The sequence below is a fragment of the Phodopus roborovskii genome, unplaced genomic scaffold, assembly GCF_943737965.1.
Source record: "Phodopus roborovskii unplaced genomic scaffold, PHOROB, whole genome shotgun sequence".
Taxonomy (NCBI): domain Eukaryota; kingdom Metazoa; phylum Chordata; class Mammalia; order Rodentia; family Cricetidae; genus Phodopus; species Phodopus roborovskii.
Window position 1 is genome coordinate 25,264,676 of NW_026125397.1, and position 20,562 is coordinate 25,285,237.

The 20,562-nt window shown below is 48.6% G+C and overlaps 1 protein-coding gene across 1 annotated transcript in view; it reads left to right on the forward strand.

The window, feature by feature from the left end:
- The window catches only part of Scml4 (Scm polycomb group protein like 4), a 78,682-nt gene extending 60,090 nt beyond the window's left edge, over positions 1–18,592 (forward strand). Inside the window, exons 6-8 of the mRNA XM_051175583.1 lie at positions 8,335–8,610; positions 15,764–15,909; positions 17,330–18,592. Coding sequence (XP_051031540.1) covers positions 8,335–8,610; positions 15,764–15,909; positions 17,330–17,455 — 548 coding nt within the window. The 3' untranslated portion in view covers positions 17,456–18,592. The remainder of the gene's footprint in view (positions 1–8,334; positions 8,611–15,763; positions 15,910–17,329) is intronic.
- The last annotated feature ends 1,970 nt before the right edge of the window (positions 18,593–20,562 follow it).

The following is a 20,562-nucleotide window of genomic DNA, read 5'->3' on the forward strand; positions in this document are numbered from 1 at the left end:
TGCTCTCCACCTTTTTGCTACAAGAAAAGATTTATTTTGATTGTATGCATATGTGTGTGAGTGCAGGTCTCCGAGGAGTCCACATAGGACACCAGATTTCCCTGGAGCTGGTTAAGGAGTTTGTGAGCCGTGCTGAGCACACACTATGGCTATTAAACTACTGAGGCATTTCTCTTCCATAGTCACCTTGTTTCCTTACACAGCCTCTTCTTGAAGTTGGAGCTCAGTAGTTGGCTAGGCTGGCTGGCCGGCAAGTCCAGGAAGTGTGTGTGTGTGTGTGTGTGTGTGTGTGTGTGTGTGTGTGTGCGCGCGCGCACACGCGCGCGCACGTGCATGTATGCATGAGTGTAAGTGTGTGTACTGGAATCTAACTCATGTCTTCACATTTGTGTGGAAAGTTCTTTGCTCATGGAATCATCTCTCCAGGCCCTCAATTTATAAAAAAAACAAAAGGCATGGGGGCTGTGGAGGAAGCAGAGGCAGGACTGTGGACTGGCCCTCACGACCGCCTTCTCTTCCTGCTTGGGTATCCCATGCATTTTGGTGAAGAGGCTTGGCAGAGCCAACAGATCCATCCCATGGAAGGTGGTCATGGAGCCTGCTCTCTTGAAGCCCAAAGGGAATTAATTATTCTAAACAGCTGACTTCAGTCAAAACTGTCCTTGGTCCAACTTTCCAAAGGAGGTAAATCAACCCATGGCTTAGAACAAAGTCTTAGGCAAACCAGAAACATGCTGGAGCATGAAGGAAATTCAGGTGTCAGACATTAAAGATGAAAGCTGGTTCTGGGGGCCCCTCCTCACGGAAAGGAAAATGTAAATGTACTAAAGTGGACCAGAATGGAGTCAGTGCTGATCCTCGGGCTGAGCTGGGGGCAAGCTGGAGGGGGAAAAAAAAATCTATATTGACTAGAGACTAAGTTAATGGAAAATGTAATTGAGGCGAATAAAATGCTCCGCCTGTGGGTGGTGTGGCCGGGTGCCCTTTGACCCCGGAAGGCAAGACGCAAGGTCACTGAGGCCCCCCGAGGGAAAAACGAGCATTGCTTATCTGTAAGAACAAGGGCGGGACCGAGCCTGGGAACCGAAAATCTGCCACCAGAACCTCCTGGAAGGCTGCAGTGAAACGCTGGGTGTTTGGTTTCTGCCACCTTTGAGTCCTTGGAGGACACGGGAGGCCCCTGCGTTCCACAGCGTCTGACACAGGTTAGGAGCTGCAGCTGCCAGGCGTGTGGACTGAGCCTGAGGAAAAGGACCCGGCACCCAGGTAGGATGAGAGGCACCTGTGTCTGGGCTGAGGGGAGAGGGGCAAGCCCCGCCCCTTCCCTTCCTGGTCCTGCCTGCAGCTTGTCCTCTCAGACCTCCAGTGCTGTGCTGGGGCTATGGGCTTTCTTCCGCAGGAATGGTTACCCGGCTCCCTGGTAGGAACTTGACAGCTCTCACAAGCTGAGCCAGGCAGGTTTCGGTCCAGCCTTTTGTCCCCTGGGCTCTGAGACTGGGCTCTGAAGTGCTGCCAGCTCTTAGTGTAGCCAGGTCAAGCTGTCCTCACTGAAACCCTCTGGACACTGACCAAGAACTAGGCAGAGCTGTTAGGGCCAGACCGTCCATCAAGAAAGGGCAGGGCTTTCAGCCTGGGGGAAGGTAGCGCTAATGACCCAGAGGCTCGCTCTGTACGGCTGCTCCCTCATCTGGGGAGTTATGATTGATGTGGGAGAAATGGGGTGAGGTGGAGTGTGTGTGTGTGTGTGTGTGTGTGTGTGTGTGTGTGGCGATGGGGTGGGTTGGAGAACAGGAATTGTGGAATAGGTCTCAGTCTGGAGTGTCTTTGCATCACTGGATCAAGAGGTATTTGTGAGAAGGATTTTTGTAGGTGATCTTGCTGCATTTCGGGCTTCATTAGAGAACACAAGAACTGGTCTGGTTTACTGAGTGAGATCAGTGGCCCAAGCTCCCTTGGCTGTCAGCAATCAAACCCCCTCTGTCTCTCTCTTCTGCCGCCTCTCCCTGTGGAGTTTGAGGACAATGGAGTAAGTGATCTGCCTACAGGGGTCCTGGAAGAGCCCCCCCCACTCCCACTGTACCCCAGCCCCTGGCAGACACAAGGACGTTCTTACTCAAACAGGGTGACTTGACCTGTCCTAGAGATTTCTTTGGCTTTGTCCATGGACAGCAGCCGAGGAAACCACAGTCCCCAGACAGACCACAATGGTGAAAAAAGAAACACAAAGCTCTCCAGAAAGTTCCCCAGACGCCCAAACCCTAAAAGGACCCGAGATGTACGCCTGTGCCGCGCATGCGCTTGCCTCTCCGCTGCCGCGAGCTTTTGTGGGTGCACGGAAGTCAGGCTATTGTTCTCCCTGAAGGAGACACAGAGTGGCTTCTCTGGGCTCTGGGATGGACACGGAGGGAGGCTTGCAAGGTGCCGGAGGCCTGCCTCCCCCTGCTTTGCTCGACGGGCACTTTCCACAGCCCCGGGCTGGATTCTCTCACTGGGGACCGAGAGCTGATTTCAGATGAGAAGAGCTTTCTGGGGGACCCAGGATGGAATAACACTGCCCATGTTCAGACCTGTGGTTTTCCAGGAAGGTGTTCTGGAGGATTCCAGGTCTGCTGGCCCCATCTGCTGTTCATACTCTGGTCTGCCACAAAGCTAAAAGGAGAAGTTCTCTCTGCCAGTGAAACTTCCTTCCACTTTAAGTAGTGGATGCAGATGACAAGTCTATATCACAGTGCAGTTAAGCGTATAAGTCACTAAAATTTTTCCATACCCTACAACCCGTCCGTCTACCTCTCTGTTGAATGACCTCGAGGTTTTGAGTAGTACACCAGCCATCTTTTATAGCAAAGCAAGTGCAATTGGATTTAGATGTAAGAGAGAATTTTAAGCAATGGTTTGCAACACAGTGACCTAGCATTGAGATTCCCTTGCGGGAAGTTTTTAATTTCCTTTCATTTTTATGTATGTTTCTGTATGTAGCTTTGTGCATGTACATGCATGTAACAACAGTGGCCAGAAGAGGGCATTAGATCTCGTTACAGACAGTTCTGTATCTCTATTCCAAACCCATCCAAACCCAGCTGGGATGCTGGGAACTGAACTTACGACTTCTGCAAAAGTAGTACAGGTTCTTCAACCACTGAGCCACCTCTCCAGCCCCCTGGGGAAGCTTCTCAGTAAGAGGGTCACAAGACAAAGACTGGATCTAGCTCAGCGTGGTCCCAAAGCTAATGTGCCACCTACTTCACGGTCCTTACTGTGTTTGAATAGTATCTAGAGAGCTGATCGATCACTCCAGATACTCCTTTCAATCGACTCCTTTTCAACAAGCCTTTCATCAATAATATCATTGTCTGATTTGCTAATTGTGTTTTATGGATATATATATATGTATATATATATATATATATATATTAAAATACGTGACTGTAAAAACATAAGAGCTCTGTGTGGTCCCTTATACCTGTAATCTCAGCGCTTGGCAGACTTGCTATAAATTCCATGCCAGCCTGGGCTACATTGTGAGTTTCAGGCTAGTCTGGGTTACTGAGTGAGGTTTTATCTTAAAAAAAAAAAATACCTGTAGGAGAGCTGGGAATTGGTGGCACACATCTTTAATCCCAGCACTTGGGAGGCAGAGGCAGGCAGATGTCTGTGAGTTCGAGACCACCGTGGTCTACAAGAGCTAGTTCCAGGACAGCCTCCAAAGCCACAGAGAAACCCTGTCTCAAAAAACAAAACAAAAACAAACAAAATACAAAATACCTGTAGGGGCTGGAGAGGTGGCTCAGCAGTTAAGAGCACTGGCTACTCTTCCAGAGGTCCTGAGTTCAATTTCCAGCAGCCACATGGTGGCTCACAACCATCTGTAATGAGATCTGATGCCCCTTTCTGGCTTGCAAGTGTGCATGCAAGTAAAGCACTCATATACATAAAACAAATAAATAAATCTTAAAAAAATACCACCAACAAAACTCATTTACTTGTCGTCAGCCAAGCTGTGTCCTCCCACATGATGCGTGATGTGTGATGCCCTAGCTCCTGTGAATGGGTCCTTATTGATGAGGTTCCATTGCACTGTAGGAGACAGGGGTACAGACATTGCCCACAGGGAGAACAGACTGGAGGAACACGCCTCAGCCACCAGGTCCTGAGTGACCACGAAGGCCCACGGAGGTGCCTGGCCTCTCCCCTCCCCTCCCCTCCCGAAGGCAGCTCTGCCCTCTGCCGCCCCCACCCCACTCAGGGCTCCAGAGCATGGGAGAAGGATAGCCTTGTTTTCCGCTATGTGCATGCTTCATCCTGCTTTAGCTAAAGCTGTGACGCGTCCTGCGAGGGGACACCTTTGACACCAGGGAAACGCCAAGCAAGCCAGTCTCTCAGTCCCTTTCAGTGTAGGATGATAGCAATCTTGTGTGGCTTCGGCCATTTCACACTTGGTGTCCTGTGTGTTCTCGCTGGTACACGTGCGCTGTTTTAGTGCGGCCCGTGTGGATTTGCTGTGCTGAGTCTTTGCTTTTTATTTCTTGGTGGTACTGAAGGTTAGAATCAGAGCTTGCCCGTGTTAGCATGTGCACACTGCTGCGCTGTCTTCAGCCCTCTGTTGTTGTTGTTGTTGTTTCTGTTTTATTTTGAGACAGGGTTCCGAAGTTGCCTAGGCAGGTCTTGAACTTGGAGCCATTTTGCCCTAGCATCCAAGTACCTGGGATTACAGGCCTCATCCTCACGCTTGGGTATCTGAAATGCTGTTCATTCCGTCTCTCAGAAGCCAGGTGTGAGGTTGATGGCTTGTCCCCATAGTTACCCACCTAGGCAGACTTTGGAGTCACCAGAGTGTCCTTTGCAGGGGAGGGGAGGGGAGTGTCCTTTGCAGGGGAGGGTGCCCTGGCTCCTGCACTCTGGGGTGGCTTTTGTCTTCTGACCAATCCATTGGGAACCTCAGCCTGGAGGCTGGTTTTTATTACTTTATTTTCACCCAGGGTCATGAACAGCTCTAAACCAGCAAGTCATGTCCCCACGGTTCCGGTGTCCTCTATTTGTGAGTATCAGGATGACTCAGGCATACCCTCTTTCGATTTAAAATATTTAGTGCAAGTGTCTTTATTAAACCCTTTTTCATTGTTTGTCACAAACCTACATGAAGTCACATGTCACCACTTAACGACATGGGTCAAAGCATCTTCTGAGTAATGACCCTGTTCTTGATAACACTAGCTGTGTGTTTACCCAGTAAATGTTCTTGAGCTCGCCTCTGTGCCAAGCTCTAAGAAGAAACCATCGTCGTGGACACCGGAGCACCTGCCACTTGGAACAAGGGAAAGGTTGGCTATGAGAACTTCCCAATAAAGGGATTGCACACTGCATTTCTACTTCCTGTCGTTACAGTGGTGCTGGCCTTCAGGATGTACTCAATAGTCAGGGTGGAGAGGCAGAGCACTCGCTTCCAGAAAACACCTTGCCGCATGTGGTCAGGCACACGACATTTAGGCTGCCCGGCCTTCTGCGGCGCATCCGAGGATCCGTGGCATGCATGGCTGCTTTGCTCTTTCTGTGTTGAGATAGCTCTGTTGTTCAGGTGTAATCCATTCATTGGCTGGCAGACACGTGGAGTTACTTCAGTCTTTGAACAATACTAGTGTAAACTCTTGTGCACAACTTTTTGTATGGACAGATGTTTTTATTGCCTTTATGCACACAGCCAGTTTGCAGTTTCTGAGTCGTGTGGTAATTCTTATGTGTCTGTTTTCCAAAGTGCCTAGGCTGTTTTTTTTATTTATCAGCACTGCATGAGAGTTCTAATTTCTCTGCAAACACTTCTATTGTCTGTTTGGGGTGGGGGGGGGAGGAGCTTTGTGGTACTGAGGTCTTGAGTGGTTGGGTGGCAAAGTTTCTCCTTGACCTGTTCATGGCAATCATCCTAGGTGTGTTCATTACAATAAAGAAATTAGTGAGGATTCTAACAGGGATTGTGTGGGTCTTGTTGAACAATTTTAGTGTACTGCCATCTTAATTTAGGTTAAAAAAAATCTATGACTGGAATTTTCACTGTTCATTTGTATCTTCTCCCAACAGTGTTGTGTATTTGCCAGAGCATTAATTGAGATTCCTTTTGTTCAATTTGTTTTTTAAGTAGTTGACTGTTTTTAATCTTATTGTGTGGAGTTGCTTTCTTAATCTCACCTTCAGGTTGTTCTGTGGAAGTAATTGATTTTAGTGTATTGATCTTGCGCCCTACAACCTTGCCGATAATTTATCAATTCCAGTAATTTTAAAACTGGGTTAGTGAGGCCTTTGTGTGCACAGAGGTCATTTTACTTCCGTCTTCCATCTGGAAGACTGTCCTTGCTTTTTCTTAGCAAAACTTTCAGCCACAGCTGAAACCTCCAGCTCAAAGCTGATGGCCAAAGCAATGCTGGCCATAGGAAAAAGCATCAACAGCCACTCTTCCCATGAACTGTATCACCTATGGATTCGAATAGCCTTTGTTGAGGAATTCCCTTCAGTCCTGGCTTATTGACTGATATTTACCATGAAAAGGTATGAGGTTTTGTCCCATGTTTTTCTGCATCTATTGAGATGGTCCTGTGGTCTTTGAACTTTTGTATTCTATCAATACTGTATATTAATTTATTTTCGGATGTTGAATTCGGTTCCTTCTTGGATGTGGTCAGATTCAGTCTTGTTAGTACTGGGGGAGGATTTCTGCGTCCATGTGATCAGGGTCCTAGTGCTTGTAATTCTCCTTTATTCGGGTGTCTGCCTGGATTTCGTAACAAAGTGACAGGAGCTTCAGAAAATGAGTTGGAAAGCATTCTCTCCTCCTTTACTTTTTTGGAAGAAATCTGTATTTTTTTTTTTTTTAAATCTTGAAATGGTTGATAGTTTGGCTATAAATCATTTGTGTTTTCTCTTTATTTGTGGATATTTTTTAAATTGCTGATTCAATCTCTTGCTACAAGTCTATACTATACAGATTATCATTTCTTGAGTCAGCTCCAGTAATTTCACCATTTCATTCAAACCACCTAATTAATTATAGTCATTTATATCATACTTTAGCTGTTCTTACCTCTGAATCTAGTGATCTGAGTTGCCTATATTTTTGCCAAGTCATCTAAAGGTTTGTTAACTTTGTTACTGCTTTCAAAGGTAGCTTTTGCTATTGTTGTTTTTATTTCCTAGTGTTTTTCTACTAGATTAATTTCTGCTCAAATCTCTGTCCATTTGCTTTAAATTTAATTTGCTGACTTTTACTGCCTGAAGGTGAAGGATCGTTATTCATATGGAATTGTTCATCCCCTACAATATAAGATTTTTTTAAATTTTATATCTATGGGTTGTTTGTCTGCATGTATGTCTGTATGTGTATGTATATGCATGCCTGATACTTGCAGAGGCAGACGAAGGTGTTTGATCTCTTGGACCTGGAGCTACAGACAGTTGTGCCAACATATAGATCCTAAGAATTAAGTCTAGGTTGTCTGGAGGGAAAGCAAGTGCTCTTGACTGCTGGACCATCTCTCTAGCCCTAAAATGGATGTTTTTACACCTACAAAATTTTCCCCTAAGTTAGGGTCATGGTCTTTAGTCTTGATGGCTTTTGTTTCCAGGAAGTCTCCATGGAAGTCCCCAGCAATGGGACCAGCTACTTGCCGTAACAATATCAAATTTTAGTTTTTCAGTACCTTCTTGAAGGAGGAATCCAGACATGGTGAAGATATCTGGGCCTTGTATTTCTTCATTGTGTTCCAATCCTGGAACACTTGTTGTTACTGATTGTGTTTCTGCTGGGATATTGGGATCTGTTTTGATGTCGTTTAATCTACAATTATTAATGAATCTAAAAAGATATGGTTTTGACTAAGTGGAGTGGGGCTAGAATGGTTTCCTTTTTATTTTTATCTCTTTGATGTATGTGCACCTTTACACACACACACATGCATACACTCACATACACACACATATACCTACACGCACGCATGTGCACACAGTGCACACACATACACACACGCACACACATACACGCACGCACACAGACATGCGCACACACACACATACACTCACACACTGGTCACATGTACAGTTCACAAGCAGAACTCTTGATTGGGGGGGGGGATTTATTTCCAAGTGGATTTATTTCCTAAACGTGGAAGAACCTGTCTTTTGGTCCCTCTCTCTGGTGAGGCAGGGTCTCATTCTGCTGGACTGGTCTTTGCGCTCTTTGCGCATGCTCACTGGCAACAGTGACCATGTCAGAGCAGGGTTTGTGAAGACTGAGGCTGGGCTAGCTCCCTGGACTGCTCTCTCAAGTCTGTTCCCGGCATCCTTACTTTTCAGCTCAGGCAGCCACTGCCGAAGAGTGCCTGGCAAACCCCGTGGGCATGAACCGCTACAGCATGGACTCGGCCTTTAGCCACAGGGGCTCCTTGACGCACCCCTCCTCGCTGTACTACAAGAGGCTGAACTCTGGAGACAGCCACGCTGCGGGAGGTCCCACCGCCGCCATCAGTGGGTCCCGTACCAACCCTGTGCCCTCGGGAGGTCCATCCACAGCTGGACTGAGGTTCCCAGCCTCCAGCCCCAAGAGGAACGATGTGGAAGGAAACAGATGTGGTAATGCAGTGCATGCTCTGGCTTCCTGGTGGCTTAACGGCCTCCACCCTTGCCCTGGAGACACAGCAGGGGTGGGGTGGGCGGGGGTTAGATTACAGGGGTTTGAACATGATACTGGAAACCAGAACTTTCCACAAAGCCCCTTAGATTTTTCCCTTTTCTTATAGGCAGCCAATCTCTACCTTCTGATCATAAATAAAGAAAATGACGCATTAGGTTAGGAATAATTAGCAGACTACAGGAATATCCACTCACTCAAATGCCATTGACAGCTTAGTTTAAGAGTCGGGGGGGGGGGTGTTCCCCTTCAATGCAGCCCCCCCCCCCGTTCATGGTGCCTCTGCCATGCCTGTCAAACTTCACACCCTGCATGTAACGGACATAAGTGAGGACGACACAGATAACGCCCCAGAAGCAATGCGCATGGTTTCCACTCACGATCCATTGGCAAGACTGGACTAGGAAGGAGCCCAGCTCTGTATCCAGAAGAAAACAGCATAGTAACAGCATACTTTTGCATAGTAAGAAGTCGATTGATTCATCTGTGGCATGAGTTCACTGAAGAAAGCAGAAAAGACTGGAAAAAAAAAAAAAAAGGTGTCTCAGTACTGGTCATTATGCCAGTAATGAGAAAGGTAATACACGGGACTACGAGACTGCTCAGAGGAACATGGGATTCTAGGAACTACATGGAGGCCATTCTGATAGGTGCTTTACAACAGGTGGGCCCAATCTGCAGCCTGTGGACCCTCTGTAACCAGAGTAGCAGTGAATTTAGCATAGCACGTGTCGTATGGCGACGTAGGACACCCTTGCTTCACAGAGCCCTTTTCGAGCTTTGGTATTTCATTAATGGATTAGAAGCGATCCAGCAGAGTGGATAATTTTGTGGATGAAGCAGCTTGGAATTCTGGGTTTGCTGTTCTCTAACCATATGACCCATTTGAAGCCCTGGTTTTCTCATGCCTCCGTTCCCTTGCCTGAGAAGTTGAAATGGTCATATCAGCCACCCTTCCTTCACAGAGCCAGGGGGAAGTTTGAATACATTACCAGTAGCTTTAGTAGAAGTGGCCATAGTAAGTGGTTAACAAATACTAAGACCATAGATCCACGAATACATCCGTCGACAGGCGGCAGCCTCTCCACAGCTGGGATGGCTGGAGGGGGCTCGAGGCCAAAGTCAGGGGGTCCTCAGCTTGCTCCTCTGTCGCCCCCCACTGGGCTGGCTGTGTGCCCTTTGGCAAGCCATATGTCTTCTCTAGGTGTGGATCCCTCCTCCAGTAACCGCCATGAGTCATACGTGAGATGTTTTGTACAATTCAAGACCCTCAGACAGCTTCATCCATCCTAGATGAGCCTCTTCTCAGCCATGCAGCCTCAGGAGAGAGAGACCCACCTAGGTGGGAGGAAAGAGACAGAGGGTTGTGCCTCGAGTCTCTGAAAGAACTTTCCATTTCTGCGACATCTCATTTTCTAGAATTGAGTCCCACGGCCAGTAGCTGCAAAGAAAACTGGGAAATGTGGGTTTGGATTACAGGTGGGAATCAGGTGGAATCAGGGACCCTGCTATGCAGAAATGAGGGAGGAGGTGTTCTCCAGGCAGCTAGCAGTCCGAGCAACACTCCCGTATGAGAGTGATTGTATTCTCCATTTTCCTTCCCCTGGCCCGTTATTGCCTAAGTATCACTCTGTCCTGCCACACACGGGAAACGACGGCCTGTCTTGTGAGGGTCTCATTTATATTTGCATCCCCAACAGCTTATGTTAAACTTCCATTTATCGAGCATCAACCATGGGCCACTTTCTACTGTTACTTAGGATTTATCGTGTTATAATGTGTTGCTTCTAGGATGTGTTTGTTACACAGATACATTCCCAGGTAATGTGGTTTAAGATTTCTGTCAGTTGTTGAACCGAACTGTCGGACGTGGCCGACTCCAAAGCCTGGATTTGTTCAAACTACTCCAGGAGCTTTGTTTACATTGTTTCCCAGGGTGGGGTGGGGGCTTCTGAAGTGGAAGAGAATGGAGAAGAATGTGAGGGTGGACAGGAATACAGCCCACTGTGACTCTTTATCCAGGGCCTCTCCACAATTGCCATGCTTGAAACAAACCTGCCCAGTTACCAGTGATAGAAAGCATGATAGAAAGCATGGTGGTTCAGCATGCCCAGCCGAGCATCACATTACAAGCACCGGGAAATCTTAGCCTCCTTCCCCATACTTCCACCTGCCGGCCTGCACACCTGCCTGGTCCTCCGAAATTACATCACTGGCATCAAGAAACTGTTTCTTTTTCAGTGGGTTTGACCCACCCAACTCATCAACCCTGGAAAGACACCTAGAAATGGATTTTCTCCCTAACTACTAATCACAATGGATTAAAACCACAGAGTCTGGAAGGTGCCCTGGGCTGTAGGCAGGAGGGGATGGGGTGATGACTGTATAAAGCCTTAACACAACTTCCTGCTGCCCTGTCCCTGCTGCCTGGGCAGCCAGTGCCTGGCAGCCAGGGCCACCATGGTGCAGCATGGTTTGCCTGGAATTTAAGCCGAATATTTGGGAGCTTCTGTCTCTTATTCCAGATACAACCAGCCAGAGCTATATAGGGCTGTAAAGAGGTTTCAGATAACAAAAGCTTCCTGAACATGCTATAGAATTCCCGACCACAGTCATAGCTCAAATGTTTCCTATGGGCTGGAGTTAGCTTCCATGGGATGTGGAGTCGGTGAGGGATAGAGAATTCTGCTAGAGAAAGAGGATGGGGACTCGTGTGAAGCCTGGCAACGGCAGAGGCAAGAAAGGGTTTTCTGCTTGTGGGGAGGAGGGAGTTAGGGCTAGGGTGGTGTGGGGAAGCCCGCTGCACAGTTTGGGGTCTGGGTCAGGCAGATGGGGCTTCAAGTACAGCAACTGTAACCACACCTTTCTGAGCAGGGGACTGAGATGGTTGCTGTTGCTGGATTTGGGGGCTGAATCTACTGGACAGTTGTGGATGGCATAGAAGAATTTCCACTAGCTTTGGGGCTAATTCTGACTTTTACAACCTTATCCTGTTCGATCCTTGCTTCCCAAGATGGCAGGGAGACAATTAAGAGACTGGGGTGTTCTGGTTAGCAGGTGTCCACTGAGCACCTAGGCAGGGGCTCTTCTCAGGTCTAAGGAGGGTGCAGTGAGCAGAGCAGAAGGATCCCATTCCAGAGAGACAGACCTCAGCATGTTATTGTGATTGCTGTTGGAAAAGTATGGCAGTATTAGATGGGGATGGCTTGCTGGATCTCCTCATCTGGGGAGTCAGGAAAGGCTCCAGGGAGGCAAGGTGAAACCCACTGAAATAAGAAGGGACATTTGAGTCCTTTGAAGGAGAGGTGTCCAGAGGCCCCTGGCAGAGACCACTTTGTGTCAAGGCAAGTGGGTGGAGGCTGCTTGCTGAGAAGGAATATTTCCCAGCCTGGCCTGCTGGCCTCCAGGGACATCTTCTGCCCTGTTGGCAGGTCAGCTTGTCTTGAAAGATTAGTAGAAAAATCTGATTAAAATATAAGGAGGGATTGGGGCTCCTCTCTGGTCTCTGTCACCTCGGAGTATCTTACAAACTGCAATGGAAAGATTATGAAACATTAACTGTTTCAAACCAAGTGATTTTGCGTAGACTGTGGGCTAGCCTGGGCACCTCACACTCTAAATACCCTTGGACACACACCCGAGGCCTTCGGAGATGTCAGTGTCACTGGCCTGAGGTATGCTTGGAGGGAATGTAGAGATCCTGCCGCACACATCTGCCCTCTGGAGAACTGCGGAGCCAGGCACAGCTGTGGGAGGCAGGGAGCTCCTGGCTCCTGGCTCGTCACTAGCTTGTTCCACTCTCCCACACTGTGAGCTAAAGTTTCCCCTGAATTATGAATGAGCAAAACCCAATTATGTGTGTGCTCGTGGGAAGACAGAAGGAGATCTGCAGATGTGGCACCTGTGTGTCGGCAGAGGCTGAGGGATTGCTTTCAGCACTGAGTCTCCCGGTGGCCTATTTTTCTGTTAACCATCAATTTGGCCTCAGGAGCAACAAGATTTAATTATGGACCCATTCACCACTGGGTCTCACTTTTCACGTCTCCACAGCCCATGGGGAGCGGCCTGACCAAGCACTGGAGAATGCTGTGGGTGGCGATTGCTTGCATTCTCTGTCCATGCAGGGTTCATTCACTCCATCATGGATCACTGCTGACCTATGACATCTGCTGCTCCAGCAGGGTCAGACTGGACACATCTGTCTCCCCGACACCTTCCCAGTGGCTGGAGCAGGGTGTGGTGGCGTGTTGTTTTTTTCTCTGTGAGTACAGACCTGCACTGGCTTTGCAGATGCGCTGCTGGAAAGTTCCATTTTCCCTCTCCAGCATGAGTCTGTGTGCTTTGGATGAGGAGCAACTCCTGAGGTGTGACTTAGGACACCTTCAGTCTTGTATGACTAAAAGGCCCTTTGGAAATACTCCTGAGCCAGCCTGGAAAAGGAAAAAATGCCCACAGCTGGCATCAAGTCCCAAGCATGGAGAACACTTGCCTGGATGTGTGCTCTCTACAGCCAGCAAAGATAGGGAGCCCTCCGCGCTGCTCAGACAGCAGCTGCTGTCCCTGACCTCCCTGTGCGGGCTTTTATCAGTGTGCTGGACTTCCCCTCGCTCCTGCCAAGTATAGGAAGATAGGTTTGACCTCTGCTCTCATCGCTCCAGAGCCATTCTTGCTAAAGACTTCCCGCCTTTGTGGTCAAGACATCTATGGCTGCCCTGATTAACAGCCATGCTCCAGTGGGCGGGCCTTGAAGACAGATGTGATTTCTGATTCTTCAGCCCCATGTTGAGTGCAGATGTCCTTAAACAGAGTAAAAATCATCTCTCACTAGTGTGCATCAGTGTTGGGAGGCTCCAGGAAAGATTAAAGTCAGTGTCATGCCTGGTGCCAAACCATCTTATGGGACCTTTCCAGGTCCAACAAGGAAAGGTCAGGGGGGAAAAAAATCTCAAAGAAAATCCAGTTCTCAACCATCACAGATTCAGAAGAAACCAGTTTCCTCTTAAGACTTAGAAAAGGGAGCCGGCATCGGCTTCTCGGCTTCTAGAATTATCCTGTAGGAAAGCTGCTGTTTGTTCAGTATCTTGGCCTTTTTCTAGCCTTGAAGTAGTGGCAAGGGTCACTCACACAAAGACAGCGTGTTTCCGCAAAAACATACCGGTCTATTCCGCAGTCGTCAATTCCACATTTCAAGTATATTCACGGTCTGCACAGCTGTGGAGGGGTCAGTGTAATAATGTATGACCCCTGCAATGAGAGGATTTGGGTTGTATTGTTCAGCAAACACCCAAGACCAAGACCAAGCCAGGGAAGGAAGTGCTTGGTTCATGGCTGCGAAATGAACGTGGAGGATTCTCGGGGAATTAAGATCTAAGGCTACAGAAAGTATATGCGTGGTGGTAACTGCAGGGAATGTGGGAGGCAGGAGGTCCAATGGGGAGACACGTGATAACCAGAGGAGGAGGTCCAATGGGGAGACACGTGATAACCAGAGGAGGAGGTCCAATGGGGGACACGTGATAACCAGAGGAGGAGGTCCAATGGGGAGACACCTGATAACCAGAGGATGGCCATGGCGTTCACAAAGGGGTCTGATGGCTCCCGGGCTGGCAAGCTCTTGTGTTCATGCTCTCCTTCTCCACCCCCACCCCTCTGTGTGTATGTGTGTGTCTCTGTCTCTCTCATCACTTTGTGTGTATGTGTATACATGTGGCTATGTCATGGAGCTGTACATTTGTGTATAAATTGCACTCTGTGTGCCGAACACAGTCTTCGGTGATGCCTTCCCCCCTTGATCAAGCCAGGGTCTCCTTAGGTTAGCTGGTTCACAGACTTCCAGAGATTCTTCTGCCCCCCCTCCCCCATCTCCTCTGAGGATTACCTGGATTACAGACAGCTCTGCAGCATATCTTATTTTTATGTGAGTTTAGGGGGTCTCAAACTCAGATTCTCATGTTTGTGTAGTAAGTGCTTTACTCCCTGAGCCACCTCCCCAGCTCCTAATCCCTGGGCTTTGATGGTTGATGGGATATCACTGGGAAGGAGGAGGGCAAACAGGGAAGCAATAGAAAATGGGCCATAATCAGTGTGCCACATGGAAGTGTAGGGAGCCTCTTCTCTGTGGAACTCCTGCGGTAGGTTGACCAGAAGGCCCAGTGCTTGCTCCCTTCAGTATCCCCTTCAGCCTGTCTGACTAGAGAATGCTGCCATGATCTAAGATAAATCGTGGTCTAAGCAGGGGAAGATCCAGGACTTGTCCCTAGGTCCCCCAACCCCAATTCCTTCCTCTGCATCTCAGAAGGCAAGGCACTGTGGCATACAGCTGCTATCTTGGAGGCGTAGTGCACAGGCAAGGGGGACTCAGAGGGGCCTTGAGTGGCAGATGTACACAGACACATCTTTGCCTCAGGGACAGCTGGAGGCAGTGGCAGTCAAGAAGACAATACAGATTAGCCACGCCGTTAGCAGTGTGGTTTTACCACAGATTCAGCAGGGATGGCAGGGAGAAGGGCCAGCCGGAGAGACGCCATCCTAAAGACTCCGAAGAACCCAGTACTGGGACAAAGGACGAGCGGTGAGGTGATGCCATCTTCCTCTGAGAGCAGGTACAGATGGGCCCTCCCAGGGCTGCTGGAGGTGAAGTGGCAAATCATTCATTCTGCAAAGTCCAAAAGCGAAGGCCCAATCACAGCTCAGTTCTCTCCCACTGCTCTCTCCAGAGGACCCAGAAAGGGCCGGTGTCACTCAGCCCACAGCCCCCGGTCACCAACCAACACCTGCTTACAACAGATCCCAAGCCACAGACAGCACTGAACAGAGAGAGGGTCTGGAAGGCTTCAGCTGAACCAGAATTTTTGTTTGTTGAGGATGAAAGCTCCCCAAACTTTCTTCCCTGGACAGCACGGCACAGAGCAGCTGCTGCCTTCCTAGGCCCCTTGCTCCTCACTCACAGGACTCACCCGCCACACCGCGCCGTGAACTTCAGAGCACTAAGGATTCCCCCCAGGCCAGCTAGGGGTGGGCAGCACCAGTAGGCAGCACCAGCTCAGTGCCGAGTTTCCCTGGCTCATGGTCTCTCCTCTGCTCACTCCCTTGCAGCCTCCAGCCCCTCTCCAGAGGTACAAGACACCCGGCGACCAAGCAGCAGAAACCCTTCCACCTGGACTGTAGAGGACGTGGTCCGGTTTGTGAAAGACGCTGACCCTCAGGCTCTGGGGCCTCATGTGGAACTCTTCAGAAAGCATGTATGGAAGTAGTGGGTCTTGGGGGAGGGCCAGGGGATGGGATGCGTGGAAAGAGAGAGGAGTTCAGGATCCCTCAAATGTGGTGATCTAGACCAAGCCCTCTCAGTCTTGAGCCAGAGATGAGAGAGACAGCACAACCAAAGGCCCGTCAGAGCAGAGCAACTACCAGTGTTTTTAAGGGACATTTTGTTCTTCTGTTCTCTCTCTTGGGCCTTGGCTGCTTTTCTGCCCACCTGTCCATCTGCCCATCAGTCCATCCATCCATCCATCAATCCATCCATCCATCCACCCACCCATCCATCCACCCACCCATCCATCCATTTATCCATCCATTCACTGTCCGTCCATCCATCCATTCATCAATCTGTCCATCCATCCACCTGTCCATCTGTCAGTCCACCTGTCTGTCCATCCATTCATCTACCCACCCACCCGTCTACCCAACCATCCATCCAACCACTTTCCCACCCAACCTGTATGCACCCAACCATTATTTACAGCGCACCTTCAATGTGCCAGGCAAACTGTGGTCCAACCCATTTTTACTGGTTACAATGGTGGTTCTCAACCTTCCTACTGCTGTGTCCCCCAACCACAAAATTACTCTCACTGCTAATTCATGGCTGTAATTTTGCCACTGTTACGAATCATAATGTAAATATCTGCGTTTTCTGATGGTCGTTCGACCGCACAGGCTGAGAACTGCTGGCTTAGCGGCTTCCATGAGAAAATACGTTTAAGTACATTACATGAGGCCTCACTCAGATACATAGCCTTCGTATAAGTATTATAACAACTTAGCTACTTCTGAAGTATATAAACATGGAAGTGGGTAGAAAGGTTAGAATTATTATATTACTCGCTCATCTTATTAATTCTGTATTGCTGGTATAACAAATTGCTACAAATGCAGGTCCACCTTAAGGTGGACATTGCTTGTCCTTATTTCTATGGGTCCGGCGGGAGCCTTGCCAGGACCTCCATACGCTAAGATCCAGGTGTTTGCAGGGATGCATTCTAGTCTTTTAGGGGCAATCTGCTTGCCTTTCCCAGCTTCGAGATCCTCTTTAAAGCCAGGAGCATCAATCCAGGTCCCCTCAGGCTGGCCTGTCTGTGGGTGGATTTAGTTGGATGACAAATGTGATACATGGGATAGCTGGAATGGAGGTGAAGTTATTTCTGATCCCTTCAGTTGTATCTTAGAGATACAAAGTAGCAAATGGACTTCAGGCAGGGGAGACGAGGGCGCCACATTTGTTTGCTGTAACTGTTCCCCTGAGCTCTCTCAGAACCAGTACCAAGTGCCCTCCAACTGAGCCTCCTGCCTTCTAACTGCCCCGTTAGCACACCTTGCCCGTAGCCGCCACTCGGGTGCTCTGACCATCTTCTGGGTTTTCTCTTCCCAACCCCTTGGTGCCAGGAGATCGACGGCAATGCCTTGTTGTTGCTGAGGAGTGACATGATCATGAAATACCTGGGACTAAAGTTGGGACCGGCACTGAAACTCTGCTACCACATTGACAAGCTGAAGCAAGCTAAGTTCTGAACTTCCTGGAGTTGGAGGCAAACCCCAGACCTCGAGAGCACCCTCCACCTGACCAGCACCCAGCCAACATCCCCAGTGGATTGTCTCCTTAAAACTAACAGCCACAAGACTGCCTTTCTATCAAACGCGTGCATCTTTGCCTTTTCTAACATTCCAAACGGCCCCTCTCAAAGGCTCAGCTGTGTCATCGATTTGTCAGAAAAAGCAGGAAAAGCCAATTACATTTAATGTTCCTGACATGCTGGCCACTCTTTATGGGTGCTATTGTGTCATGACGGAGTAGATAACTGAATGTTGTCACCCAAGGAGTGCCCTGGAGGGGGGGGGGTGGCTCTCAGAGTAATGAGAAGGACCTTGTCCTTGGAGGTGGTGTGAGGCTGCCCCCTGAGAGGCAGCCTCTCACTGTCCTGGGGACCGATCGGCATGAAGCCACTGGAGTTAGCTCTGGGCTGACAGGACTCCCAAGGATGTCTTGCCTCACCTTGCACTATCTGAAGCTTGAAGTTTGTTGCTGGCTCAAAGAGAAGCGAGATGTTTTAGTCTTAGCTGCGAAGTCCTTCACTTGCCCACCAGGGGGCAGACGACCAACGAGGTTTCAGGGTGCAGACTGCAGCGGCTGCTCATGCAGAACTCAGTGGCTGGGTTAGGGCTTCCATAGCAAGGTCTGACTTGCACAGGGACAGGGGACTGATTCCATAGTCAGTACCCCAGACTGACACTTGAGAAGAAATTGTGATCTGAAGGGTTCCTAGTTCATGTGCACTGACGAGTTAAGAATTTGGAAGCAACTGTCTCCCTAAACGAAGATTCCCTCCCCTCCCAGACTCTTGCTGCAGGCTGAGAGGCTGCAAATCTTGGTGACCTTTAGCTATGGGTATTTCTTGAAGAAAAAGAAGGGAAAGGAAACTGTTTCAATGTGGTGTGAAACGGGAGAGTGCTGATTTCAAGTTATGTGGCAGAATTCTGGAACTGTGTCTGTGGCTAACTTTTCTAGTCTTCAGCAAATACACACATGCATCTTTATCGGGTTTAATTCGATTTGCAAATAGGTTTTCACTCTCCACTGTGATGTAATAAGAAAAAATTGATTTTCTACCCTTTGCAGCTGTGTCCAGAGAGGGATGGAGCCACGGCTTACTGGGCTTGGGGGGGGGGGGTCACCTCTTTGTTGTTATTCTTTGTCAAGTCCTTTCTTTTTCCTTTGTTTATTCTGAATGGAGAACTCATGGCCACATCCCTTTCCTTAAAGGTGTGTCTGAGGAGGGTGGGGAGGTCAAGATAACACAGGGTCTCCCATGGCCACAGTGTGGATTAGAAAAGGCATCTCCCCGAGGTTGCATCCTGAGCAAGGTCTCAGCCAGCAAGAGGAGCTGGGGCATGGGAGGTTGAGCCCTCAGTTCTCAGTCAAATGTTCTGCTCCAGGACAAGATAGGTATAGCCTCTTGGATAAAGCTACCTATGGTGCAGATCAGCTAGAATTTAGGCAAAGACCACAGGAAACGTCCCATTCCATGGGGCCCACTGTGATGTTCTCTGTTAGAGAAAGCCTGGCAGGACACTAAAGGATCTTTGTGACTTAGACAGTGGTGGTTGGACTTGAAATATGACAGAGGAGAAAGTCCCAAAGCTTCTCACTGAATGAAAGGCATCAGGTGTCTGATGAGTTTGATGCCCGTTATTGTTAGCATGTGACAAAATGACCTTGAATGGGGAGAGTCTTTCAGACGTTAAAAGCAGTGAGCAGACTCTGCCTTGGGAAGGCTGATGAGGCAAGGTGCTTGCCGCAGCTCTGAAGTTACGTCCTTGTCTCAGAAAGTGTCAGACAAGTTCGCGGGGACAGAATTGCTGGCTGCTGGTGTGAGAGTATCGGGGTCTGGAACGATCACTCCACTCAGCTGTTTGTGCCCTGTCCCTGCAGACTCATGGCACGTCCTCCAGGGACACTTAAGCTCTCCAGATGTCCTGCCTGACCTTACCAGGGCCTCCCAGGTGTCCCCAAGTTAAAGGCACCCAAACAAGTCAAACAAGAGAGGCCTCAGGAGCTTTTGAAGGAGAGCTAGGGCCTGGTTCAAGTCTGTGGGAGGACTGGGGCTGTGTCCCCATACCACGACTCCCACTCGGGTGCTGTCATATTTCACACGAAGCCTTAAGTTAGCTTGATTGCAGAATCCCAGACATTTAAGGTTTGGCTAAAAAAAAAAAAAAAAATGTAAAAAATAAAGAAACCAAGAAGCAGTTTCATTATTCTTGGCATGAGGGCTGCAGTACCACAGAAGAACCAATTCTTCCAGCCTGTTTTTGCATGGAATCTAATTAGCTGACCAAATCATTGTAGCAGTGCCGCAATTATAATTAATTTTCATCCCTCTCAAAAACCTTGTCAAACAGGGCAGCTAAATAGCTTCTCAAATGTAAAACACGCCAGGCCATTTCCTCTAAACAGACCTTAAAGGTCTAGGCCATGGGGGTTTCTCTGGCCAAATGAGAAGGACTTGAACTCACATTTGGCAGACAGCACACTCGCTGTTTCATCTGCATAGTTTTGCTTCAGGTTGTAGTGAATAATGATCAAATATTGTGTAATTCCAAACTAAAGAGTGTGTGTGCTCATGTTCCAAACATTTCCGATTACATTTGTCCATGAAACACTTGGAGAAAAAATAAAAAAAGTCAAGAGACAATTCTGTTGCCTAAAGCATTTTTAAATGTTTTATGAAACAGGTTATTCCCTTTGTGAAGCTTTTAGAATAAAGATGTGGCCCGTGTGTGTGTGTGTGTGTGTGTGTGTGTGTGTGTGTGTGTGTGTCTTGATACTAGAGTTGGAAAACTAAGTGATTGGGAGTGTACCATGTTCTTAAATATCTTCCCAGCTTTGTAATGTGGAGGCAAAGCCCAGCTTAGTCCTCCTACAGGCTGTTACTAGAAGGTGTTCCCTCTTACTGTATGTAGGGGGCCTGTCCCGTGGACAGTTAGATGACCAGAACAATTCTGGCTTCTGGACTTGTTCCTCTCACGTGGCTAACGTGACATGCCAAGCCTGAGGACTCGGATGCCCAGGGAAAGGGCACACTGGGGAGATGCAGGCAGAGAACAGTTATCCAGTCATG